General features: G+C 48.9%; 1 protein-coding gene across 2 annotated transcripts in view; it reads left to right on the top strand.

Moving 5' to 3' along the window:
• The first annotated feature begins 8705 nt into the window (after nucleotides 1–8705).
• B4GALT5 (beta-1,4-galactosyltransferase 5) overlaps nucleotides 8706–11231 on the top strand; it is a 63544-nt gene continuing 61018 nt past the window's right edge. Inside the window, exon 1 of one of the 2 annotated variants that reach the window (XM_037059877.1) lies at nucleotides 8706–9043. In XM_037059877.1, coding sequence (XP_036915772.1) covers nucleotides 8929–9043 — 115 coding nt within the window. In that variant the 5' untranslated portion in view covers nucleotides 8706–8928. Of the gene's footprint in view, nucleotides 9044–9900; nucleotides 10042–11231 lie in introns of those variants that run through there. The other variant, XM_037059878.1, reaches the window with a different exon arrangement.

Raw genomic sequence — 11231 nt, 5'->3', positions numbered from 1 at the left:
TTCCTGATTAATCCTAAGACTGGGCTTTTTTCCCACATGCTTATGGGCCCTCTGGGTCTTACAGTCTCACAGAAATGCTTTTCCAAACCCCTTAGTCCCTTTTCATGGGGGTGGTTGTCATTTTTCTTGTATGGGTCTGTGAGAGTTCTTTATAAATTATGGATAGAATTCCTTTGTTACGTTAGTCGTAACTTCTCTGGGCTTGTCACTTGTCTTTTCCTTTTGTGGGGTCTTTTGGCATATAGGAATATTCAATTTTTATATAGTTCAATATGTTAATATTTTCCTTTGTGTTTTGTGCCTGGTTTAGGAAATCCTTTTCTCTCCAAAGGTCATGAAGCTATTCTTCTCTATGTTCCTTTAATCCTTTTAGAGTTTTTGAAGAAAAACAATGTTTTGGAATCTAAAATAGTGCCGAAGGGGACAGAGATGCTTTGTGTTCACTGAAATGGGGTTGGGGTTACAAAAACTGGGAAAGAGAGCCGAATGGAACCCCTAACTCCTGCCAACCCGTGGCCCCTAGCTCGGGGCAATATTGCATTTGTGTCATGTGGGCTGATTGATTATGGCTGGGCTCTGTGATGTTAAGACCCTAGACCCAGATGTTCTCTCACTACCTTTGATCAACACTCCTCACTCCCACCTGTGGCCCTGGGGCGTCGCTATGGCCACAGCTGCTCTCCCTGACCCCCATTACTCCAGTCGAAGTAAGGCCGCTGGTTCAAAGCCCTGCCCTGAGACCCTGGGGGTGCATAAAGGGGGTAGGGAGTGAAGAGGAAACAGCAGTTTTTCCTTCCTGATTCCACCAGACGGGACAATACCTGATTCCTCCAGGCACCTACCACAACACAATGTCCTTGGCTAATGGGCTTTTCCTGGTGCCCACATGGACGGCCTTCCCTCCAGTCAGTGGGTGATATATGGAGTCCTGTCCATCTCTTGGGAGTTCGGATATTTTCTCACCTCAGCAGCGAGTGAAGTGGGCCCAGCTTTGGTATGTCAGCTTTCTGTTCAGAAGCTGAGCTAGGTGCGAGCAGCCCTGGACTTGAATATGGGAGTTGTCTGACCTACTTGAGGGAAACTTCTAGCAACTTCCCCATCCAGGGCTGGTTTAGGATCTTCCTGGGCCTCTAGCATTGTTATTTCTTAAGGCTCCACCCACATCCTATTAAGTGTAACAAAATGCAGCACCATAGCCTAATAGATACAATTAGATGTAATCATGTGAGTTCCGAGGCAGTTGACTAGTTGTTGACCTGATAATGTATCTCTAAACATTTTAATTAAGCACTGATTAGTTTCAGTTTTTGCAGCTTCCGTTTTATATTTTGGAGTCAGTATTATTTTTCAGGTCTCGAGTATCTTTCTGGGCACTTGAAATACTTGGAGACTCTGGGCTCTGGTCTACAGTGTCCTTTGCTGAAACTGTTATCCGGCCCCCAGCTTTCTTTCCGAAGACCAGGTTTGCCAGCCCCCTAGAGTGTGAAGACTCTCCAAGCACCTCCCCGTGCAAGAAATCACGACCTGCTTCCGAATCCTCTTCCTGTATGGGACACCGTGGGATATTTACAGAGGTTCCTTGACCTCTTGGCAGAATCAAGGCGTATTTGCTGGACCCCGCTTCCTCTGTGTGAAATCTTGGAATGTGTTCTGAATCCTCTACGTATAAAGTCGCAAGATACATCCTGTATCTTGTATCGCAAGATACATCCTGTATCTTTATACATCCGTATAAAGTTTGCAGAATACATCCTGTGTAGGCTCCTAGTCATGGCCTGTTTGCACTGCCCCTTCCTCTGTGTAAAATCAAGGAATCTTTATAGAACACCCTCCTATCTGTGGCCTCATTAACTGGCAGTTTCCTATGTTTTGTGCCATAGAATGTTTACAGAGCGCCCCCGGCCCAGGTAGAGGTAGGGAAATGAGCACCCTTTTCTGAGTAGGATCATTAATTGTTTCCAGGGTCACCAACTGTTTGCACGGCACATCGGAACACCAAGGAAGATAGCTCTGTATCTATCTATATAATCAATATAGAGTGTACACAGCTCTTTTCTACCTATAGAACTCTATGATATAGGTAGTCTTCTCCTAGGTCTAAGACCCTCGGATGTTACCAGAGCATTCATTCCCTGTGTATAGGATTTTAGGGTGTGTGAGCAACTTTCCCTTCCTGTATAGAGAATTATGAACTGTTTCCAAGGAACACTCTCATGTATACAGACTCACGAAGTGTTTGCAGAGTCCCTTCTTGTGGCCAGAATCTTGAACTATTTGCCGAACACCTGTATGTAAGCTCATTAAGTCCTGGCTGCATGGCTCAGTGGGTTGAGCGTCGTCCCACAGAGCAAAAAGCCGTTTGGTTTGATTCCCAGTCTGGGCACAAGCGCCTGGGTTGTGGGCCCACCCCCGGTTGGGGCACGTGCAAGAGGAAACCAATCGATGTTTCTCTCTCCTCCCCTTTTTCTCCTCCCCTCCCCCCCCTTTAAAGATAAGTAAATAAGTAAATAAAATATTTTAAAGTATCATTAAATGTTTGCAGAGCCTCTTTGCTTATCAATGTGGAATATCCACAGAGCTTCCTCATCTCTATAGATTCAAGGAATGTAAGCAGAACCCCCTTCTTCTGTGCGGCTGGCTGAGCCCCCGAGGTATAGACTCACGGAATGTTACTAACCACGTTCCTCACTATAAAACTTGAAATGTCTACATCACTACTTACATGTTGGAGGGCAGTGAGCGGCACAAAGGGTCACGGCCAGGTCTTGGAGGGTCTTAGAGATCAAATGAAGCTTATGCTTTGTTCTTTAAGCTGCAGAAAGCTGCCAAAGTTTTGGAAGTAGAAGAGTAACATGATGAAAAACATGGTCTAGGAAGCTTAATATTGTGAAGGAAGTAAATAGGATAAACTGAAAGGTGGTGGCTTGTAAACTAATTTTTCAAAACGAAGTAAAAATTAAGGTACTGATTGATTTTACTAAACTCTGTAATCTTTAGTAAATTCTTTGGTAAAATAAAAACCCATTCACTAGTTCAGGGTTAGCAAACTGCAACCCATGGGCCAAGTCTCGTTACCTCTTTTTTTAAAAAATATTTTTTATTTATTTATCTTTAGAGGGGAAGGGAAGGAGAGAGGGAGAGAAATATCAATGTATGGTTGCCTCTCATGCATCCCCGGCTGGGAACTGGCCTGCAACCCAGGCATGGGCCCTGTCTGGGAATCGAACCTCGATACTCGAATTTGCAGGCCCTCGCTCAATCCACTGAGCTACACCACCCAGAGCTCTCGTTAACTCTTTTATACCCTTTCCTCCTGTCTTGCTCTTTCTTCAAGGAGCTTTGTGGCCGAGGGCCAGAGCCCTGGAAAGTTCTGATCATAGCAACTGTGGATGAGGCAGGAAGTCAGGGGAACCCTCATTCACTGCTGCAGGGAGTGTAAACGGCCACACTCACTTTGGAGAACAGTTTGGAAATAGATAAGCAGAAGATGGAACGCTCACCTGCCCGCTCATCAAATCCACTTTTGTACGTGTGTGCTCCGGAGAAACGCCGGCCCGGGGGCACAGGATACGTACGGGAGGCGCCCTTACCGTTGTTATTGCTGTCCGACACCCGCTCCACACGACATCGTGTAACCAATAACCACGTTACTGTGCTCATAGATTTGGAAAGGGCACAGTGGAGACAGCTTTCTAGAGCTTCCACTGCGGAGACTTGAAGGTCGAGGGCGGCTGGGCAGGTGGGGGCCGGAATATCGAAAGGTTTGTTCTCTTACTTGTCTGGTGGTTGAGGCTGGTTGTCAGCTGGGACCTCTGCTGCAGCCACAGCGTGGTTGGCGGCTAAGGGCTGGCCACCAACAGGTCAGAAGCTGCGTCACCTCAGAACTTGCACGGCGTCACCCCCTCTTCTCTTTTTGGCTGTGAGGGATCCACAATCCCACCCAGATTCAAAGGGAGGGGAATTAAAGAAGTTGTAGAAGAGCACAGAGGTGCGTGATGTGGTTGAGGCCATCTCGGGACAATAGATGCTATTGCAGGTGTTCCTGCAGTGGTGTTTTTGCTGGGCCACCGTCCCTTATCCAACCCCCTTGGGGTCAGACGTGTTTTGAAATTTAGAAAATCTCAGAATTTTGAAGGTAATGCGCACTGGGTGTTTACAGAGCACTCCTTGAAAGCGGTGGGTCACCCTGGAAGCAAAACATCTAAATGTTTCCTCGGTGGGGCAGGAGTGCACTACTATTAAGTAAGATAAAGATTATCGGTAGCTTTCTGTCTGCTGGAGTCTGGTTTTGCCACTAAAGAAGTTCAGGTCATGTCAGGTCTTGCTGCCAAGTAAATTACGAAAGAACGAGGTTTCAGACTTTTTAGACTTTGAATTGTGTCTGAGGATCTAGGCATCAGTAGTAGCAAAACACTGAATACAACCTAACTAGACATCATCAGGGAAAAAAGCCTTTAAAAAGTGTGGCCTAATTATATGATGAAATACTACACGGCAGGGAAAATGAATAAACTCAAGCCACATGTTTCATTGTGGATATATCTTAAAAAAAAAACAATATCAAAGCCCTGGCTGGTGTAGCTCAGTGGATTGAGCACAGGCCTGTGAAGCAAAGGATCACGGTTCAATTCCCAGTCAGGGCACATGCCTGGGTTGCAGGCCAATTCCCAGTGGGGGAGACATGAGAGGCAACCATACATTGATATTTTTCTCCCTCTCTCCTTCCCTTCCCCTCTCTCTGAAAATAAATAAACAAAATATTTTAAAAAATAAAATAAAAAAATAAAAACAATGTCGAGAGAAAGCAAGTTGCAGAAGAGTCTATTTGTGATCAGTCGGCAGTGACAAGCAGAGCCTCTGTCTCAGAGGCTTAGAACAAGAGTTTTAGTTCTTGCTCACGCCTCATGTTCATCACTGGCCAGGTGGGTTGGAGGATTTTCCTCCTCGTGGTGGAGCCCTACAGTGGAGACAGCTGCTCTGCAGAAAACTGATGGCTATTGTGGTAGGGAGATACAGCAGCAAAGGACCCACTGGCTTTTAAAGATGCCGGCAGGAAGCGATGCCTGTCCCTTCTGCTCTGAGCCTCAGTTTCCTCTGAACCACTGCCTGGCTGGAGGTAACCAGGGTGAACTTCACCATCGATGCAGAGTCAGCCAGCACTCCTGGTACCTACTGGAAGCTCTCAGTGCTAAGGCTCCTGGGACCTGGAGAGCAGCAATGCTCAAGTCAACGATCCTTATCTACTGACTGCCTCTGGCATTTGGAACTAAGATAGTCATTGCCCTGTGATGTTATCACATGACTGAGGATTAGTGTTTGTGGATTGTGCAACGGGCTTTTGTGCAATGGCTTCCTTAAGGAGGGTGCCTGGAACCTTTGGCCTATTCATGAGAAGCATCTCTTGCCTCTACTTCCAGAACACCCAACCTCCTACCGCTCTGTATTCCTGGCAGAGTCGCCCTGTCCACCATGCCATGCAAAGTTGGGCGTCCTCAAGGCTCAGCCCGCAGTGCTCGCTCTCCTCCTCCCAACCAGCCACCCACAGATAGTATTGCAGTGTGGTTTCCACTTACATTTTTCAAAAGACGTGGCATCTTTTCATATGCATATTGGCCACTTGGATATGTTCTTTTATGAGATGCATGTCCATGTCTTTTGCTTTTTTTTTTTCCTTATTGGCTTGTTGCTCTTTATTATTTTGGATGTGAATTCTTTATCAGCTCTATATATTTCTATTTCTTATCTTACTGTGCAGCCTATCTTTTCCCCTTAATGACGTCTTTTGGTGAAAAGAAATTCTTATTTGAATGTAGCCCAACGTGTCAAAGCTTTCTGCTTTGGTTGGTGTTTGTGTCCTCTGACGACCCTTTGCCTACTCCAAGGTCATGACATTCTCGTATGTTTTCATCTAAAAGCTTTTTTTGCCCTATGGTTTACACGGAGAGTTACAATCCACCTTGAACTGATTTTGTGGAAGGTGTGAGGGAGCAGTGAAGAGTCTTCCTCTTTCCACATGGAAGCCCAATTGATCCAGTACTAGTTCACTTAGAGCAACGTTGTGTGGTGGTAGATGGGTGATCATTCTACCGTTCTCGCAACTTCCCTGTACATTTAAAAATGTTTTGAATAGCCCTGGCTGGTGTGGCTCAGTGGATTGAGTGCCAGCCTGAGAACCAAAGGGTCACTGGTTCGATTCCCAGTCAGGGTACCTGCCTGGATTGTGGGCCAGGTCCCCAGTGTGGGGCGTGCGAGAGGCAACCACACGTTGATGTTTCTCTCCCTCTCCCTCTCTTTCTCTTCCCCTCTCTAAAAATAAATAAATAAAACGCTTAACAAAATGTTTTAAATAAGGTGTTGGGGGGAAATATGAGAATAAAAAAGGCAGAGGTAGTGCTGTAGATAAATAAATACTAGAAATAATTCCAAATGTAATGTGTAAACCTTAATTTGACACTGTCGAAAGTTAAACAGTTATAAAGGAATTTTTTTACTGAATGGGGAAATTTGGAAATGAAACATGTATTATAGGATATTATGGCATGATTGTTCATTTTCTTAGGTACGGTGATATTATTGTGTTTATCTAGGAGAATGCTATTTTTCTTAGGATTTTTGCTGAAGTATTGAGAAACATTAAGTACCAGTAAGACAGCAACTCCTTTTAAATAATTCAGAAAAAGATTGTACCTATGAACATCGATAGATAAATCTGGCAAAATGATACCAGTTGTTGACTCCATATGGAGAGCGTTCTTTGAACTACTATTTCAAGTTTCCTGTGTGTTTGAAATTGTTGACTGAAGATATGGTAGGAGAGAGGCCATAGTGTGGGCCAGACAAAGAGTAGTTCACGTCAGCTCATTTCAGCTACGTAGGATTTCTGGCCTCAGGTCTCTCTTCTGCTCTTTCGCTTATTCCACACCATTTCATAGATCACAAATAGAAGCTCGGAGGAGTAAATTATTTACTCAAGGTCACACAGCTAGCTGAAGCCAGGCCAAGATTTGAGCCCACATCCGTCTGAGTCAAAATTCTCTGCTTTTTTTTATTTTTTATTTTTTTATGTTTAAGCCTCTTCTCTCCCACCTCATTTCCCAGGTCTGTTGGAGCTGGTGAGAGTTATGTGCATTTACTATGTGTGCCAGGCTTTGCATGTATTACTCAAACCCTCACACCAACCGATGATGCAGTTGTTACTAATAACATCCCCCATGTTACTGAGAGGCACAGAGAGGTTAAGTAACCTGCCTGAGGTCACTCTGGTAAGAAGAGAAGAGCTGGGAGGCAGAGAACCTGGGCAGTTTGGTGCTAGAGCTCTCATATGAAGGATGAAAGAAACACTGTTAAAAGTATAAGTCAACTTTAAGAATATAAAACAGGATTATTGTTGGTTCTCACAGAATCCCTGCAAAATCCTCTCTCTTCCTGACTTTTTCTGGCATCCAAAGATAGTGCCCCCACATTCAGATGTGTCTTTGCAGGGGACACTTGCCTCCTCATTTCAGCTGGCAGCTTCTTGAAGCTGGGGCTGGTTCTGCTGGTCCTGGGGTGAGACCGAGCACTGCCTTTGGAGATCCTCTGGCCTGGGGCTCACTGTAAAGCTGGGTGTTTTGAATATGTTCTCATACTATCCTGTGCAATAGGATACCAATTTGCCTGCAGAATGAGAATTAGGGGCCAGGTGGAATGCTGAGGCATTTACAACCTAGTGCTCAAGGGTCTACCTTAGGAGACAGATCAGTTGTCATCTGAGCCCTCACCCTTATTCCAGGACTGGATGAATTGCTTCTCCCTCTAGGAACCTGTTTCTTCTTTAAAAAATGATAAGACTAATAAGAGCACATATCTGAGGAATGTCGAGGGTATGTAAAGAGATAAATAAAACCCAGTATCTCCCAACACGGGTCTTCACATTGATAACTGTTACCACTATACTCCTTATAGTGGGAGTATAGATTCTCTGTGGGATGCAGACCCTGAAGCCTCATCCCTGCTGCTCTCCCTCTCCTACTGGGGTCAACCTGGGGACAGATCAGGCTTTTTAACCTCAGGCCTTTGCATCTGCTAGTCATCCTTTTCTGCCTCCGATCTCATCCCCGGTTCAGTGAGGCCTTCCTTGACCCCCCTAGCTTCCTCCACCCGTTCTCTGGTTTTATTGTGTTCATGTCACTTATCAGTACCTGATATGATGAATAGATCTGTTTCGTTTTCTCCTCCCATTTGAACATAAATGCCAAGAAAACAGAGATTTTGTTTTGTTCTTGGTAGCCTTCCCAGGGTCAAGAACGGTGTCTGGCCTATGTCTGGTGTTCCATAAATGGTGAGCTGAGCGAATGAATGAATGGGTGAATGAATGAAGGCGTATACCGAGCTTCATTGCCTACCATCCCAGATCTTCCGCCGCACTTGGCGACCGGCCCCTTCAGTCATTGCAGACGGCCCCTCGGCTCCTGGGCTGGGGATGCGAAGCGCGGAGCCGACCGGCACTTGAACGAGGCTCCCCGAAAGCTTGGGCGGTGGCCGCGCCGGGAGAGGGGCTGTCGCCATTTGGCGACGTTCCCTTCGGGCGGCAGGGCAGCAGCGGGGGCCAGTCGGCGAGCGCGCGCGCGCGCGAGTCTTTGACGACGGTGCCCGGCAGCCCTGGCCCCGCCCCGCCCGCCCCGCCCCCTAGCCGCCCGCCCCGCCCCCAGTCGCCCGCCCCGCTCCCGCCGCGCTGCTCCTCCGGGCCGCTCCGGCCCCCGCCCGCTTCATGTGTCCCGGCCCGCGGCGGCCGGCGGCTGGGAGCGGCAAGGCGGCGGCCAGCGGCGGCCGGCGAGACCCGGGAGGTGGTGGCCGAGGCCCAGGCGGCGGAGGAGGCCTAGGAGGCGGCGGACGGGAAGCCGTGGGAGCAGGCCCGGCCCGGCCCACAAGCGGTCCCCCGGCTGCAGCATGCGCGTCCGCCGGGGGCTGCTGCGGCTGCCGCGCCGCTCGCTGATCGCCGCGCTCTTCTTCTTCTCGCTCTCGTCCTCGCTGCTCTACTTCGTCTATGTGGCTCCCGGTATAGGTAAGAAGGGGGCATGGGACCCGGAAGGTGCTGCTCTGGCCTCGAGGGGCCCGGGGAAGCCCCGCCTCGCCCCGCGGGGACCCCGGCCCAGAGGCGACCCCGAACCCGGCCAGGAAACTACGGGTACCCCGGCCTGATTCTCGGGGGACGCCAGAGCATTCCCGCCCTCTGCATCCGACGGGCTCTGGAACTCCCCCTTCCCGCCCCCAGCCTGTCCGCCAGCCCCCTGCCTTCCTAACCCCAGCTTCTGGCGGACGCAGCGTGCTTCCACACACCCCTCTTTCATGCCCCGGCTCCCCCTTTCCCGCCCAGACCGCCCTAGAACCCGCACTTCCCGCTTCTCACCTCCAGAGCTCCCGCTCCTTCTCCGGGGTCGCCTCGTGCCCCTGTTCCCGGCATTCCGTGCACCCCGAATCGCCCCGGCCCGCCCGCCGTTCCTCGCGGGGCGAAGAGACCCCGTGCCCGGGTCTGGTGGCGCCCCACCTTCCCCGTGGCCATCCATCCTCCCCCTCGCGCCTCCCCGGTGACTCCACCGTTTCCTGCTCATCCTCCCAGCACTTTTCTTCCCTCCACTTTCCCCGGTGACATCCACCTCCAGGTCCTCCCCAACACCCACGTTCTCTCCCACGCCGCCCAGGGGCACCCCTCCCCATTCCAGCCGCTAACCCCGGGGCGTCCCTACCCCCCCCCCCCCCCGCTCTGCCCCCCCCCCGCCCGCCCCCAAGGGCACTCCCTAGTCCCCCTCTCCCCTGACGTTACTGCCTCCCCTGCGTCTCAAACCACCCTCCTGCGGTCCTCTGCCAGTTTCCTCTTGAAGGAAGGAAGACTTCAGGTGCTGGCTGCGCTCTTCCCGCTTGGTCCACTCCTGCCCTTTCCTAGCCTCGAGGGGAGAAGGTGGCCCCTCAGTAGTCCGTGGTGCCCACTCTCGGGTAGGAGAGAACATTCAAATTGGCCCTAGAGGAGGAATATGATAAGGGCCCCCGGGGGAAAGGTGTCAGGTGAGAAGGGAGAGAAAAGATGGAATGGGTACTTCTGCTTCTCAAAGTCATGTCATTTAAAGAGCCACTGAAGAAACGGAACCCTCTCTGGGTCTTTGTAGGACCAGAGCAGACAGACATCTAAGACAGGAAGAGTGATTAGAAGAAGCCACAGCATGGGGGTTAAGGTCAGAGGACGTTGAGGTCAGGCTTGGATTTGAATCCCTGCCCTGTATGACCTTGGGTAGTTGTTCAACCTCAGCTTTTCTCCTCTGTAGAATGGGGTGCTGATCTAACCTCAGACGGTTTGAAGGGTGGAAGTAGATACATTCCCATTTAAAGCACATGTCACTGTATGTGACACATAGTTTTCATGAAAAAAAAAACTTTAGAGGAAAGAGAGTAGTAGATGGAGGGTTTCAGGAATGTATTTGCCTGACTTGGCTTCACAATGGGGCTCTAGAGAAAAACCTCAGTTTAGGGTGAAAATAATCAGGGGATGGGCCAAGGAGAGTAAGTCCTGCTAGAAAAAGTCTGGATTATTTGTGTGTTACGGAAAGACGGATGGTTTAACTCCAGGGAAATACCCATTAGGATTGTAGTGGTGACTAGCACCGTTCTCTGTTGACCTGTCAACACTGAACTAGCTGAATAGAGAAATTTCTAGATAGAGCCAGGAGACTGTCCCCTGTGTTTTTTAGAGCACATTTCACTTGATGCTTAATATTGATGGTTTGTACCATAAACTAGGTCTGGGAAGATAGAACAGGCAACGTCAGATGGCCCTAACAGTTTTCGAGGTATCTTAGGAAAAAACATCCCTCTAGGAAGCCAGAGTATATGGCGTGATGGGTCAGTAGATAGGAATTTTGGCAGAAGAGGAACAGGTTGAGTAATTAGTAAAATTCATTAAGAAGAGTCTGTTCGCATCCTGGATATTAGACCGATGATGAATGGGTGTGAAAGGATGGATTTGGACCTAGAGGCCGGCTTGCAGCCATCACCCCTTTTGTGAAAGTGACAGGTTCTTTCTGCTGTGGGTGCCTGTCCGCCGTATCTGAATGGAAAAATATATCCCACTGAGTTGGTAATCACCCTTTCGATTAGAAGGATTAGAAGCCAGATCCTCCAACAGAAGTGGAATTTATCAACTTAATTAAAACTTCTCAATGGTAGATTGTGAGGTCAGTGGAACCGGTGAACAGTGGTAT

Source organism: Sturnira hondurensis, unplaced genomic scaffold, assembly GCF_014824575.4.
Source record: "Sturnira hondurensis isolate 20B ecotype Veracruz unplaced genomic scaffold, ASM1482457v3 Scaffold0011378, whole genome shotgun sequence".
Classification (NCBI taxonomy): domain Eukaryota; kingdom Metazoa; phylum Chordata; class Mammalia; order Chiroptera; family Phyllostomidae; genus Sturnira; species Sturnira hondurensis.
The sequence above is the reverse complement of the archived record's forward strand: the minus strand, read 5'-3'. Positions and strand labels throughout refer to the sequence as shown.